The sequence below is a fragment of the Vigna umbellata genome, chromosome 1, assembly GCF_029865625.1.
Source record: "Vigna umbellata cultivar VRB3 chromosome 1, Vumbellata_1.0, whole genome shotgun sequence".
NCBI lineage: Eukaryota > Viridiplantae > Streptophyta > Magnoliopsida > Fabales > Fabaceae > Vigna > Vigna umbellata.
Window position 1 is genome coordinate 29,678,037 of NC_142165.1, and position 16,879 is coordinate 29,694,915.

The 16,879-nt window shown below is 38.9% G+C and overlaps 1 protein-coding gene across 2 annotated transcripts in view; it reads right to left on the reverse strand.

Moving 5' to 3' along the window:
* Positions 1-880: 880 nt before the first annotated feature.
* The window catches only part of LOC124819700 (TLC ATP/ADP transporter), a 42,046-nt gene continuing 26,047 nt past the window's right edge, over positions 881-16,879 (reverse strand). The window contains exons 10-13 of one of the 2 annotated variants that reach the window (XM_088102764.1): positions 11,458-11,589; positions 1,573-1,653; positions 1,288-1,404; positions 881-1,110 (exon numbers count right to left, since the gene is read on the reverse strand). In XM_088102764.1, coding sequence (XP_087958890.1) covers positions 1,027-1,110; positions 1,288-1,404; positions 1,573-1,653; positions 11,458-11,589 — 414 coding nt within the window. In that variant the 3' untranslated portion in view covers positions 881-1,026. Of the gene's footprint in view, positions 1,111-1,188; positions 1,405-1,572; positions 1,654-11,457; positions 11,590-16,879 lie in introns of those variants that run through there. The other variant, XM_088102758.1, reaches the window with a different exon arrangement.

Sequence of the window (16,879 nt, forward strand, 5' to 3'; positions counted from 1 at the left end):
ATTTTTATAATTTTATTTATATTTTATTTTAAACTCTATAAAATATTTTTTTTAAAATATACATGGTATCCACATATACCCATAGATTTAAAAATACTTGCAAGTATTTTTTTAAACAAATATCTAAAAAATAATAGATAATAGATGAATTTTTTTTTATCATAAATTGAGTAACAAGTAGACATCGATTCGTTGTCATAAATAAATCCTTCAAATAACCAATCCCAAAAAGTATAACATTGACCTCTAAGAATACCACCACTTCAGGAAAACCACGCTCCTTTCCCAAAATAATTGTTGTTACAAAACTTTTATTAAGAAATATCCCATATTGTTAAACATAATGATTATACCTACTTTCATATTACCGAAATTGAAAGACTTCTTCACACATAACTGATAGAAGTTGTCCAGATTGCTCTAACGAAACCATCAAGTCCATTTTTTATACTCTTAATTGGCTGGACTGTCTCTGGATTAATTGCATAATTCAAAAACTTACTGGAATCCAGATTGTCCACCAACGAAATTATATAAAAAGCTATTTTCGACATTTGTCATAGCCAGGAGAGGAGCACGTATAGAGATGTCTGAAATGATTAAACCTAAAACATATGCAAAAAGCAAATGTCATTCACAGCACATGGTCAGCAGGTCCTTTATTTGTATCGGTCCTCATCAATCTGAATTATATTTCATTTTCTTTGTTCGGACATTGGTCCACTTTTGGCACTTATTCATATTAAGTGTGGCTGTTCTTTCGCTTCAATAAATTGATTTTTCTATAATTTTTTTATTCAGATTAAAGGGATGTGTAATTTTCTTAAGTGTAATGCTTTTAATATTCCGACTCCTTTAAATACGAGCATAGACACCCAAATTACCAACACCAAAGGAATTGATTGAAAACTTTGGAAAGCACAGCCTTGTTAGCTTTCATTATCTTAGGCTCGACTGTCTCTACTATTGGTGGTATCCCATATAATATTAATAACTAACATATTGTACATTTAATCACAAATTCGATTAAGTAGATGAGATCTGGTGCTTGGAAAGTTGAACTTGCCGACGACCCAAAGAGTATGCTGAGACTATCCACAACAAACAAACCTACAGAATGGAAAAATACGTTAGTCTTGCCCATATAAAAAACAAAAGAAAGGAAAAATATGTACGAGTATTGATAAACTATTTGAAATAATCGGGTATGTTTTTTTCTATTTTTATTTTTAGGATTCTTGAAAACTGGAGAGGAATATATAATAAGTATGACAGGTTTAAACATACAGGCAGGCCATAAAGGGAAACTGTCGATGGGTTCCCGTTGAGAGTACCAAAAAGCATTTTGTACATTCCAGCTGCTGCAGCATCTCCAAGTCTTTGAACCAGGACATCTATGCATACCTGCGGCACAAATTTGGCCATTGATATGTGAGTTCATTTCATGCACCATCTAGAAATGTCCATGAAATATATATAGTATGTATAATAATGTTACAGCAGTGAAACCATTGGCTCTCTAAATTGAAATAGCAGAAAATAAGGAAGAAAGGAAACAGAAGATGGCCGTACTTTGGCTTTATACTTCTCATCCTCCGAAACAACGGTAAATAAAAGTTCTCTTCCTGGCCTTGTCACAACATATGTAACAACCTGCAACGTTGTCACACATGATCATGAATCAACAAAAGTGTGCGGCAGTTAATTTAACCGACAGTTTACTATTTTATATTTTGAGTAGCAGCAGGTCACTGTCATGAATTTCTCCAAAAGATGAATGTAGTATGGAGTATAATGTTGAGAAAGGTAAGAACTGCATATGCTGGAAAACCTCTGTTTTAAATACACAACGAACTCAATACTTCTATAATGAATGTAAGAAATACAGAAAGACAAATTCCTAAATAATTACTTTATTTAATTACAGGAACCTACCTTTTATCCACCCGGTCAAGGAAAGCACTATCTGGCAAACGGCAGATTAACTAATTTCTGTGAACTGACACAGGGCTCCCTGACTCTGTTGCCAAGAGGTCGATTATCCATAGGAACATACACAGTCGGCTTAAAGCAAAGGACTAAAATTTGATCTTATAAACAAATCATGGCAAATACCTTCCTTCATGCCACGACATTCAACATCAAATCAGGCATGCTATTATTCCTATGGATGCTTGATAAGCACGATAATGTTAGATGGAGGTTTACTAAAAATGGTGATTTATCTATCAAGGATGTTATCAAAATATTCACTAGACTAAACCAATTGTGCCATAGGGAAACAGAATCTGGAACAAAGACATTACTCCTTCCAAACCTTTACTCTTCGGAGACTTTTTCATGATGTTACGTAAGAATGATCCATCTAGGAAACTTGGAGTTAGTGTGATATCATTTTCTCCTCATTGCTATGATGCCTCGGAAACTGCTAATCACACTTATTTTAGGATGTCCCTCTGCAGCTAGGTTGTGGAGCAGGCTTCAAAACACTACCAGTACTATGGGAAATGATAGATATATTACGTATTATGTTAATTAGAGAAACATAGATGTTAGATATATTACGTTTTATGTTAATTAAGGAAATGTAGACTTTTGATATTGTTTGATATTGGTAGATATTGCTTTTAACAATATCTTCTATTTACCATATTTATGTTTGGTTTTTATATATACTTATATAATTCTTCATTATAAATATATTACCATACATATTTTTCACTCTAAGTGTGTTTTAGACATGTAGAGAGATTAATCCCATATATATTTTTCACTATATTCAACATGGTATCTAGAGCCTAAAGCTTTTGATAGTCAATATTTGAATTCATTGAGATTGGTATTGGTAGATATTGTTTAGGGAAACAGACTTTTGATATTGGTAGTGTTAGATATATTATATCTTTTAGTTAGTTAGTTATTATTTTCTCATTTGTATTTTGGGCTTAGCCCATATTTCTTTTATTATAAATAGATAACCCTATGTGTGTATTTAACACAAGGGGATATTCTCTCCCAATCTTCTCTATTTCTCATATGGTATCTAGAGCACAGGAATAGTTCCAGTCAACTCCACGGTCTCCGGCACCCATCACTGCCGCTGTCGCTGCCATCGCCGCTGCCGCCGCCGTCGCCGCCGCCGCCGTCGCCGTCGCCGCCGCCGGAGTTCCAGAATCGACCGGCGACCACACCATCGGAATCGTCTCGGCCGGGCGACCACCGTCGTACGAAGATCGCGGCGAACGGACCTCCCACGTGCCTCCACGCGCTGCCGCAAGAGTCGCCGCTGCCGCCGCGCGTGCCGGCGCGTCGCCGGAGCTTTCCGCCGCCGATCAGCACCGCCGTGATCGCCTCCTCGCCCTCTTTCTGGATCTGTGGTCGTTGCGTCAATCGGAGCACTTTGGATTTTTAGGGTTTCTCCTTCTCTATGGCATCTTCAAACACCTCTGTTGGTGGCTCATCTTCTGATCCTTCAATATATACCAATTATGTGAATGTACACTTGTCCATTGACAAGTTAGATGGCACAAATTATGCAACATGGGCGTCCGACATCAAACTTTGGTTGAAGAGTCAAGGGTACTTAGATCATCTTACTCAAAATGTGACTACTGCTCCCATAGACACTTCCCGCTGGATGAAAATTGATGCTCAGTTATGCATTGTTATAAAGTCCACCATTCACTCCTCACTGAAACAAATGTTTCGATCCTATGAAACATGTTCAGAAGTATGGGCACAAGCGAAGTTGTTATACACAAATGACACTCAGCGTCTTTATGGTGTTTGTCAGGACCTATTAACTGTTATTGGTCCGCGCAATCCTGGTCCTATGGCAGAATATTTGGGTAAAATTCATGCCCTTCTTCATGACTTTAATGATATATTACCCCCTGCTTCCACTCCTGCTGAAGAATTGGAACAACGATCAAAGTTCTTCATGTTGCTGGCATTATACGGACTCTCTGATGATGTTTCTCATGTCCGTGATCAGATTTTGGGTTCTCCTGTTATACCCAACTTTACTTCTACTTGTTCTGCTCTTTTGCGTATACCGAGCAAACCCGTCATTGAGACATCCCCTCATACTGATGATTCCTCTGTTATGGCTACTCAACGTGATGATCGAAGTCGGTCTCGCAAGCCAAGTAAAGGACGTCTAAAATGTGACCATTGTGGCAAGTTAGGCCACAAAATTGATAGATGTTATGCTCTCCATGGACGTCCTCCTCGACCTGTAGCAATGGCAAATTCTGATCCACCTCCCCGATCACCGTCTGCAGACCATCCTACTTCATCTAATATCGTAGACAAACCTGCAATCTTCAACGAATTTCTCAAATGGTATGAGGATCATCAGCACTCTGGTTCCACTACCTCTGCATCTGTTGCACGTACAGGTACACCTTTTGTTGGTCTAACTCACTCCCTCGGACCTTGGGTCCTTGACTCAGGCGCCACCGATCATATCACTGGTAACAAGTCCTTGTTTTCTTCCTTGTCATGTCCGAATAATTTACCCTCAGTAACAATGGCTGATGGGTCTAGAGTCTCATCTCATGGTATTGGTACTGTTAATATTTTTCCATCCATATCCATTGATCATGTACTTTATGTCCCTGTGTCTCCCTTCAACTTATTGTCCATTAGTCGTTTAACTCGTACTCTTAATTGTGTTATTTCATTTACTAAAGATTCTGTTTGGTTGCAGGACCAGAGTTCGAAACACATGATTGGCACAGGATGTGAGTCTCATGGCCTTTATCATCTCCGCCCTTCTCCACATGTTGGTGTTGTCATGGAGTCACCATCCCTTCTTCATGCTCAGTTCGGTCATCCCAGTCTTGCCAAACTACAACAACTTGTCCCGAGGTTGTCCACATTATCAAGTTTGTCGTGTGAGTCTTGTCAGTTAGGAAAGCATACTCGTAATTCCTTTCCTCGTAGTGTCTCACAACGGGCGTCGTCTCCTTTTTCATTGGTTCATTCTGACATTTGGGGACCTAGTCGTGTTAAGTCCATTTTAGGTTTTCAGTATTTTGTTACCTTTATTGATGACTATTCCAGATGTACTTGGTTGTTTTTAATGAAGAATCGTTCTGAGTTGTTTCCTATTTTTCAATCTTTTTTCAATGAAATAAAAACACAGTTTGGGGTTTCTATTCGAAATTTACGTAGTGATAATGGCCGTGAATACCTTTCTCAACCGTTTAAACAGTTTATGGCTTCTCATGGCATTCTTCACCAAACCTCATGTGCTTATACCCCTCAACAAAATGGGGTGGCTGAGCGCAAGAATAGACACCTTATTGAAACAACTCGTACACTTCTTATTCATGGTCAAGTACCCTCACGTTTTTGGGGTGATGCAGTTCTCACAGCATGTTATCTTATCAACCGTATGCCATCTTCCGTCCTAGATAACAAAATCCCTCATTCTATCTTATTTCCTCAAGATCCTCTGCATCCATTACCTCTTCGAGTTTTTGGGTCTACATGTTTTGTTCATGATTTTAGTCCTGGTCTTGATAAGTTATCTCCTAGGTCTCACAAATGTGTCTTCTTAGGATTTCCACGGTCACAAAAGGGCTATAAGTGTTTTTCCCCTTCCCTCAATCGTCATTTTATCTCTGCTGATGTCACTTTTGATGAGTCTTCTTTTTACTTTTCACATCTATCTTCTAGTTCTGTACCTCTCCCTGCTACTGTTGATATCCCTCTTATATGTGATCCTCCTGGTGATGCTCCACCCATTTTGTCTTCTCCTTCTTTAGACTCTCATTCACCACAGGATCATCCTTCACCTTCACCCCTTCAGGTTTATAGTCGCCGTAATCGTCTCCCTCATGACTCACTTCCGGTGCCGCCTCATGTGTCTCCTCCGGCTCCAGCAACTGAGTCTGACTTGCCTATTGCCCTCCGTAAAGGTATACGCTCTACCCGTAACCCTTCCCCCCATTATACTGTTCTTAATTACCACAGATTATCTCCATCTTTTTATACTTGTCTCTCATCCATTTCTTCTGTGTCAATTCCCAAATCTGTGAGTGATGCCTTAACTCATCCTGGTTGGCGTCAAGCTATGCTGGATGAATTAAGTGCTTTACAGGAAAATGGAACTTGGGAGCTGGTCCAATTACCATCTGGAAAGTCTGTTGTTGGTTGCAGGTGGGTGTATGCTATCAAGGTTGGTCCTGATGGCACGATTGATCGTCTGAAAGCTCGACTGGTTGCCAAAGGCTACACACAGATTTTTGGTTTGGATTATGGTGACACTTTTTCTCCAGTGGCAAAAATGACCTCTGTTCGCCTCTTCATTGCCATGGCCGCTCTTCGACAATGGCCTCTTTACCAACTTGATGTCAAAAATGCTTTCCTCAATGGTGATTTGCATGAAGAAATTTATATGGAGCAACCGCCTGGCTTTGTTGCTCAGGGGGAGTCATCTGGATTGGTATGTCGTCTTCGCAAATCCTTATATGGCCTAAAACAGTCTCCTCGGGCCTGGTTTGGTAAATTCAGTGGTGTTGTTCAACAATTTGGTATGTCTCGCAGTGAAGCGGATCATTCAGTGTTCTATCGCCACTCGAGTGCTGGATGTATCTACTTAATAGTGTATGTCGATGATATTGTTCTCACAGGAAGCGACTATCTTGGCATCTCTCAGATCAAACAACACCTTTGTCATCATTTTCAAACCAAAGATCTTGGCAAACTCAGGTACTTTTTGGGTATTGAAGTAGCACAATCCAATGATGGTATTGTCATATCTCAGAGGAAGTATGCGTTAGACATCTTGGAGGAAACAGGGTTAATGAATTGTAAATCTGTTGAGACACCTATGGACCCTAACATCAAACTCCTACCAAATCAGGGGGAGCCTTTCTCAGATCCTGAACGGTACAGAAGACTAGTTGGTAAATTAAACTATCTTACTGTTACGCGTCCTGACATTTCCTTCGCAGTTAGTGTGGTGAGTCAATTTCTAAACTCCCCATGTGAAGACCATTGGGATGCAGTTGTTCGCATACTGAAGTATATTAAAAGATCACCTGGAAAAGGTTTGCTATATGGCCCTAACAAAGATACAAAAATTGTTTGTTATTCAGATGCTGATTGGGCTGGTTCCCCTTCTGATAGGAGGTCTACTTCTGGATATTGTGTCTCTATTGGTAGCAACCTGATATCTTGGAAAAGTAAGAAGCAAAGTGTTGTGGCAAGGTCCAGTGCAGAAGCAGAATATAGAGCTATAGCATCAGCTACTTGCGAGCTTGTGTGGCTTAAACAATTGCTTAGTGAATTGAAATTTGGAGATGTCACTCAGATGATACTTATATGTGATAATCAAGTTGCTCTCCATATTAGCTCTAACACTGTCTTCCATGAGAGAACCAAACACATTGAAGTTGATTGTCATTTCATTCGAGAAAAAATCATATCCGGAGATATCAAGACTGAGTTTGTTAACTCAAGCAACCAGTTGGCAGACATATTCACTAAGTCCTTACGAGGACCTAGAATTGATTATCTTTGTAACAAGCTTGGAACATATGATTTATATGCTCCAGCTTGAGGGGAAGTGTTAGATATATTATATCTTTTAGTTAGTTAGTTATTATTTTCTCATTTGTATTTTGGGCTTAGCCCATATTTCTTTTCTTATAAATAGATAACCCTATGTGTGTATTTAACACAAGGGGATATTCTCTCCCAATCTTCTCTATTTCTCATAGGTAGATATTGTTGATATTGTTTTTAACAATATCTTCTATTTACCATATTTATGTTTAGTTGTCATATATACTTGTATAACTCTTCATTATAAATATATTACCTTATCTATATGTTGTAATTAGAGGAAATATCTATAGAATTTGTTAATTAGAGAAGATATCTATAGAATCTTCCTAATTAGAGAAAATATTTGTAGGACTTCTAGAGTATTTTTCAGTATATTGTTTCCTTATTTCCCTGTTTTAGAAGATTAGATTGTTGTAGAGGAAGGAGGAGAATGCAATAGACATGAACATAAATAATAAAAGTTATTCTCTTTTCAAGATGGTATCAAAGCTCCCAACCTTGGGAACTCCGTTTCTGCTGCAATAGTAGCACCGTCACCGTTGTCTGGCCACTACGGCTGCCGTCGTTGCCCGGCCATTGCAACTGTCGTTGTTGCCCGACCACTGCGGCTGTCATAGTAGACGATTGGGGTCATTGTTAGGGTAGAAAGGTGCACCTAGCTATGACAAGACCCACTAGCCGCCGCCATCACAAAAAGGGTCGTTGGAGCCTTTTGAGTCTATTCCATTGGTCGGTGACGTCCCATTTGGCTCAGATTTGAGCATATCTGAGTTTCAAGTTCTACTCCGTTTTCCCAGTGTAGCCCACACGTCGTCTCGTCTCAGATAGGGTCATCAGAGATACTGATTGCTTTCCAAGTCATGTCTAAAATAAAAATTATTTCTTTGGGTCCTAATGATCTTCCAAATGTGGTGGGTGCCTATTGGTTGGATGTTTGGAATTTACTCAGACAATCCACCACTACCAAAACAGCATCATACCCTTGGGATTTGGGCAACTTTACTATAAAATCCATGCTTACTTCCTCCCAAATAGCGTTCAGTATGGGCAAGGGTTGTAGCAACCCCAGTGGAGAAGATGACAGGTACTTATGCTGTTGGCACACCAGGCATCTTGCAACAAAATCAATTACTGCTTTCTTCATCCCTATCCAGTAAAGTGATTGAGCTATCTTGCGGTACGTCCGGTATACCCCTGAATACCCCCTGTCTGAGTCATGTGAAATTCAGCTATTAGCTTAAGGACCCAGGCGGATTGAGCCAAGATCACCAGTCTCCCCTTGTAGTGCAGTTTGCCCTGCTCCATGGTAAAAGTCGGGTGTGAGTTGGGGTCCTTCTCGAGATCTTCCATTACCTTCTTCAATGCTTCATCTACCTCAACCTCCTTTAGAATCTCCTCAAAGTCTTGCCAATAAGGCCTGGCCACCACCCTCAATTCCTTCTCGTCCTCCATACCTTCGTCCCTTTTTCGAGACAGAGCATCTGCAACTGTTGGTAGCCCGTGTCTTATACACAATGATCCCTCTGACAGTACTTTGCTGAAGAAAGCAATGGGTCTCTTTCCTTGAGTTAGAACAACTCCTACTCCTCCCGAAGCATCACACTCAATATGGAAAGGTTGGTTAAAGTTAGGTAGAATCAACACTGGTGCAGTAGTCACGGCTTCCTTTAATCTAGACATGGCCACATCAGCTTGCTCGGTCCATGTGAATTGCCCCTTCTTAAGCCGTTCGGTTAATGGTTTGGCGATCTTCCCATAATCCTTCACGAAACGCCTGTAGTACCTTGTCAGGCCCAGAAACCCCCTTAAGGCTTTTAGTGTCTTGGGTCTTTCCCAATCCATCACTGCCTTCACTTTGTCTTGGTCCATCTCCACCCCCCTTTCTGAGATCAAATGCCCCAGATATTTTATTTGGGTCCTGCTCTTCAACCGGTCGGCTCTGGTCTTCCTCCTTCCCCGTTCGGTCTGTCCTTTCCCCTCTTTCCCCCATTCGGCTTGATCTTCCTCCTTCCACCGTTCGGTCTTCTTCTTCCCTCTTATACCTTTTTCTCTCATATACCTTCCAACCCTTAACAGGATCCTTGATTGATAATTGTTAAAAAGTGGACTTTAAGCCTAACACAACCCTACAAAACTAGCTTGTAAGGTGAATTTTTACACACTTATATATTATAAATTGGCATGATCTAGTAAATGTGGGAATTCCAACTAACCTTCCTTACACAGAGGTATATACATCTTGAGTATAGGAGTAAACATTAATGGATGGTCGAATAGTGGGTGGAACAATATGCCTAAGTCGCATAATTAGTGATATCTAACTTATCAATGGGCAAGTGCACATTAACAAAGTTAGTAAAGACTGATGGGCTAGACACACTAGTTGCAGAAGAGATATCGGAAGACGCTATGGAAGAAGAGAGAGAGAAACCCTAAAACACCTCCAATCAAGGCAACAAGCATAGATCTCGAAAGAGGAGAAGGAGGCGATTTTTGTGCAGTTGATCATTGCCCAGATGATATGATCCTATCCTGAAAATAGTATGATTGTTTCTGAATTTTATTACTCTCATAGGATAAACAAAGAAAATTAGAGAAGAACACAAAAATAAGACATATAGAGACGCCACAATCTAGCAAATTGATGAGTCAGTGAAGATTCGCCACAAAGATCTTAATGTTTTACAAGAACCATTGTTCTATAACAAGAACCAATAGAATCCTCTCGCAATGAATTCAAAATTCAAATATTGACTATCAAAAGCTTTAGGCTCTAGATACCATATTGAATATAGTAAAACTAGGTATAAGATTAATCTTTCCATGTGTCTAAAACACACATAGGGTAATACATTTATAATGAAGAATGATACTCTATATGGCAACCAAACATAAATATGGTAAATAAAAGATATTGTTAAAAATAATATCAATAATATCTACCAATATCAAAAGTCTATGTTTCTCTAATTAACATGAAACACAATATATCTAACACCCAACAAATCCCACTAGAATATGATCTAATAATGGTTTTGATACCATGTTAAGAAGTGGACTTTAAGTCTAACTTTACCCCATAAAACCAGAGCCATGATTTAGAATCTATACTAGCAAACCTCACCTTACAAGCCGGTTTTGTAGGGTTGAGTTTGGCTTAAAGTCCACTTCTTAACATGATATCAAAGCCATGACTTAGAGTCTATTCTAGGTAAATATGTATTTTGTTGGGCATATTGTTCCACTCACTATTAGACTACCCATTAATATCTAGTCTCACACACAAGATATATATACCTCGATGTGAGAGGAGTGTGTTGAAAATTCCATATCAACTAGTAATAAAGCTAGTTTAGACTATACAAGTGGGTACAAACCTCACTTTATAAGCTAGTTTTGTAGGATTGAATTAGGTTTAAAGTTCACTTCTTAACATGGTAACAGAGTCATAGATTAGAACATATCCTAGCAAGATTTATATTTGTTGGACATATCATTCCACCCATTATCAAACCGCTATTGGACCACCAATTAATATTTAGTTCCACCCTCAAGATGTATATACTTCAGTGTGAGAGGAGTGTATTGGATGTCTCACATTGACTAGTGATAAAGCCAATTTATAATATATAAGTGAGTGTAAATCTCACCTTACAAGCCGGTTTTGTAGGGTTGAGTTAGGTTTAAAGTCCAATTCTTAACAACAATCATGCATTCTAAATTTTGTTTCAAGTAGACAACAATATTTTATATCATACAATGAACCTTCACATATACTTAATTTACTTAAAAAGACACATTTCTAACACGATATATTGTTAGTTGTTGAATTCTGTTTAAAAAGGAATCAATATTTGTTATGTTGTAGAGAATAACCTTTCTCAATGTCTCACAAATGGCAACCGCAACCCAATTTGGCCAGACAGCCAGAGTAACTAAATTTACGAAGCCAACAAACGGTGTTGCACATATAGCTGTAGTCACCCCAGCAATAGTAAGAATGCGTCCCTGTACAAGTAATACATAGTTAACGTTAGTAAAATGAATCATTAATACTAACATTAAAGAATAAAAATCATGACTAAACTTTTTCATCGTCATTGTAAATAATATTGCCTCTTCAAAATGGTTACTTCATGTAGCAAAGGAAATAATATGGTCATAAAAAATTATTCTCCTATTATTCATCATTTACGCAAGTAAATAAATGGCAAAGTAGACAGTCCCAACAAACCCAACAGGTAGATAGAAAAAAATGTGGACCAGCCCATATTCCAAACAAGTTGTAATGTTAAGCCTAGTCCGACCCCTATGTCCGATAAACCATTTTGGTGTCCTACTCCTTCATTCATATAAAATAGCAAATACTAAGCACAACTTCCCAAAAACAATGTTGGATCCCAACAAGTTTATGGGACAAAGAGTCATCTGTCCAGGAGGGGTCTGAGACACCTAAGGCATGGAGTGTGTATGTGAGTAAAAGGAAGATGGGAAGTCCTATGAGGTGGCATGAGTAGTGGAGAGGTTGTTAAACATGAGAAAATATTTTTTATTATTTGGATTCATGAGGAAGAGGGGGATGGGCGATCTGTTATTTTCTGATATTCTGTTAGAGGAGCTATGCTGTTGGCATTTGGATGTTTGCTCCTCTTGTAGTTTCCCTTTTATTGCAAATGATACATAATTCTCGAGTTTCTTCATATTTTCTGCTTCTACATTTACAACTATAATATTGGTCTGTAACAGAAAAATTGCAGAAACCTCTCTCTTTCAATATTTCATATTGGTAATTTGGAGATAATGACAAGTGAACTTTTTCTGAATGTTCATAGTTTTTCTGAATGTTCATAGTTTCTCCAATGGGTGTTCAAGCATTTTCTCCACAATTGTGTGTGTGTGATCACTAAATGTGTAAAAACAGATTACATAGAAGAACTTAATTAGAAACCACAAACTGTTCTACCAAAGTGGTAAAAACAGAAAACATCAACATACAATTCTCCAGGTCTTTCGAGAGGACCAGTCTCTCCAGATTTTCTCCTTTACAACCAACTAAAAAATTGCCCACAATAATCTAACAAACAAAATATAAAAGATAATTACACAACACAACTGCAGAGGCTACAACTACATGCTAGGAATTTATAACTACCTGCCTCCTCTATTTCTTCTCACATAAACCTAGCCACTAAACCTATCAATACCCCTTCCATGAAGTTTCACCTTGTCCTCAAGGTGAAAAGCAAGAAACTCCTTGCAGATGGTAGCTGCTGCTTCCCAACTATTTTCAAAAGAGAGGAGATGCTGCCACTGGATTAAAACTTCCAAGTCACCATCCTTATTGAATCGGGTATCCAAAAGAGCTCGGGGAGAAATATCAAGGATTAAATCCTCCGTTAGTGCAGAAGGGAGGGCCTGAATAGGAGTTATTGATTGGACCATGCACTTAAGGAGAGAGACATGGAAGACTAAATGGATTCGGGAGTGAGTAGGAAGTTCTAACTTGTAAGCAATTGCCCCTATATGTTCAAGCACCTTGTAAGGGCCATAGAATCTTGGACTTAGTTTTTCATTTGGTCTTCTTGCAAAGGACCTTAATCTATAAGGTTGCAATTTAAGATAAACCTAGTTATTCATCTAATCTCCACCTCTCGCCTATGCTTATTAGCTTGAACCCGATTCTACTGTTAGGCTTTGCATAGGTTTGCCCTTAACTCCTTTAAGAGCGCATCACCTTCCTATTGGAGTTGATTAACACTTTGGACTTTAGATGGAATAGTATTGCCCTTGAAAATTAACGGAGTGTCACGACCATAGAGAGCTTTGAAAGGGGTCACTTTTGTAGAGGCACTATAATTGGTATTAAACCAAAATTCAGCTTAGGGCAACCATTGTAGCCATTTCCTGGGTTGAGACCCTGTCATACACGTTAGATAAGTCTCTTAACAACGATTAACAAACTCGGTTTGGCCGTCTGATTGGGGATAGTAGGTTGTGCTAAACTTTAGCTTGGTGTCAGCCTGTCTAAATAATTCACGCCAAAAATTGCTCAAAAACAGCTTGCCACAGTCAGAAACTATTGTGGAAGGGAACCCATGAAGTTTTACCACTTCTTTGATGAACAAGTCAGCCACTTGGATTGCTGTAAAAGGATGAGCGAGGGCCAAAAAGTGAGCATATTTGGTAAACCCCCAACAAAATCCATAAAAATAGTATCCTTGCCCTACACCTTGGGTAAACCCCTAACAAAATCCATAAAAATATCTGAATAGACGTGTGTAGGAATGGGTAGTAGTTGTAACAAACCTACAGGGGCCAATGTCTCTGTTTTGTTGCATTGGCAAACCGCACACTACATCACAAACTCCTTGATATCATCCCTTCCTAGTAGACTACCCTGCTATCCTTTTAAAAGTCCTAAAGTACCCACTGTGGCCTCCTAAAGGAGACTCATGCAGCTCCTTGATGATTCCAGGAATGCGAGAAAAGTTCCTAGGTAACACCAATGTCCCATGGTAGAACAATCTTCCTTTCTTCAACTTAGACCCCTCACGAGCTCTCGGATTTAACAATAATTCTTGGATGAGAGAAACCAACTTAGGATCATGTTGTACATAGGCTTCCCAAGTCTCCTATTCACTCATTTGAAACAAAGACAACCATAAAGTATTGCCTCCTGGAGAAAGCATCAGCCACTTGATTCTCCTTGCCAGGGCATAAACGAATCTTGAAATCATAGCCAATAGGCTTGGAAGCCCATTTAAACTGTTGTTCTGTTAGTAAGCGCTCCAGTGAGAAACTTGAGGCTCTTTTGGTCTGTAACAATAACAAAATGACTACCCATGAGGTAGTGTTCCCATTTCTGAACTGAATATAGCCATCAACTCTCGCTCGTACCTGATTTTTGCTGACCCGGACAAGTCTTGGCTCCAAAAAGCCAAAGGTCGACCTTCCTGCAACAAAACAACCCCCAATCCTTTGCTAGATGCATGTTTTTCCAAGGTGAAAGATTTGCGAAAATTTGGGACCACCAATACTGGCAATTGAGAAACAGTACCCTTCAATGCGTCAAATGCTCGTTAAGCCTCAAGTGTCCAGTAAAATCTCTCCTTAGTTAATAACTGTGTAAGAGGTTTGACAATTTGACCAAACCCTTTCACAAATCTTCTATAGTATCCGGTTAACTCCAAAAACCCCTCAAAGCCTTGGCATTTTCTGGAACTGGCCAATTGGTCATAGCTTCCACTTTAGTTGGATCTGCAGTCACACCATCCTTGAAAATGATGTAACCCAAATACTCCAATTGTAGTTGGCCACAAACACACTTCTTATGATTAAGTATTAATTAATGACATTAAAACAACTTCAATACCTCCGCTAGATGAGCCACATGAGTGGACATAGTAGGGCTATAAACCAGTATGTCATAAAAAAATTGAGGACAAACTTCCTTAAATATGGTTGAAGAATCTGATTCATTAAAGCCTGAAAAGTAGCTGGAGAATTAGTCAAGCCAAAAGACATAACCAAAAACTCATAATGGCCTTCATGGGTTCGAAAAGCAGTCTTCTCAATGTCTTCCTCTCTCATGAGAATTTGATGATAACCAAATTTTAAATCCAATTTTGAAAATGTGGTTGCACCTGCCAACTCATTCAACAATTCCTCTATGATAGGAATAGGAAATTTGTTGGGAATAGTGATCTTATTTAGAGCCTGATAGTCCACACAAAACCTTCACCCTCCATCTTTCTTCTTGACCAATATGATTGGGCTTGAATAGGGATTGATGTTAGGTCTGATGATTCCTGCCTATAACATTTCTTTGACTAAGCGTTCAATCTCATCATTTTGTTGATGCGAGTATTTGTAGGGCCTAAGATTAGGAATAGATGCTCCCTCATGAAGATGTATAGCATGATCATAAGGACGACTGGGAGGAAGGCTAACTGGATCTTGAAAAACTTCATTATGCAACTCCAAAATTAGAAGTTGTACAGAAACAGTACTACCATTCGCTTCCTTCTCCTAGTCCTATTTAATCACAAAGCCTTTGATCTTGAAATCATGCACCAACCTTTTCAAAGAAGATTCGGATTTGGATAGAGTGGGATCACCCACAAGGATGTGCTCCTCGTGCCCCTTACCAATTGTTAATCGTAAACTCCAAAATCAGCCCTTACCTCCCCTAGTGAAGCCAACCATTCCAATCCCAAGATAACATCCACACCCCCCAATGTGAAAACAAAGAAATCTTGTTGAATTTTCAGGCCCTGTACTTCAAGAATAAAAGCATGACACTTTCCCTGACAATGCACCTTATGTTCATCCCCCACCTCTACCATTTATGGAAGAGTTGGTTCTTGATGTAACCCACATCTGGCATTCAGGTCTGTTGAAAAAAAATTGTGAGCCTCCACAGTCCAACAAAACCACTACGTTCTCATGACCAATTGTTCCCCAAAGTTTCTAGCACTTCCTGGTTGTAAGTCTCACCATGATATATTGAGATAGTTGCAAAATATGACCTATCTCTTCCTTCCCTTCCTCGTGAGTTTCAGTAGGAGTTTGAAGGGTATCTAGGCAAGATAATTCCTCCTCAGACATAAGCAACATATGCAACTATTTATTTCTACAAATATGAGTAGGACCAAATTTCTCATCACACTTGAATCAGAGGCCCTTCTTAATCTTATCCTGTAATTCTTCCAAAGACAATTTCCGAGAAGGAGCTCGACTTGGCTGATCCACACTACGAAAAGTACCAGCAAAATTGTTGCTTTCCCCTTGACTATTGCTGGAAATATTAAAGCCAAGCGAACTTCCTCTTTCCTTTGAATAATTGCAAGTCATTGAAATAGGTTTGGGGACATTATTATTGCATTGAACATGGAAAGGTCCACCTTTTGAGATGACTCGAACCTTTTCCTCCACCATTTAAGCCTTCATCATTAACTCATGAAGAGTACCTGAGTACGAAACTTAACCAGAACAATCTCTCACACACTCTCACAGACAAATAGATAATAGAAAATGGATGAATAAACCCCTTTTATTGATAAGAATAACTGAATAAATAAAAGTAAACAATAATTGAGAACATAACCTCCATCAATTATTCTAGAGCATAACCTCCTTCACTAATCAAAAGCCTGCCTTTAACCCTAGACTCTCCCTTTATTTATACTAATTATTTCCCACCCAACTTGTACTGAATATTAGAAAATAACCCTATTTGCTATAATTATCTTATAGCGTATATATTTAGCCTTATTTACTATATTTAACTTATATTGAA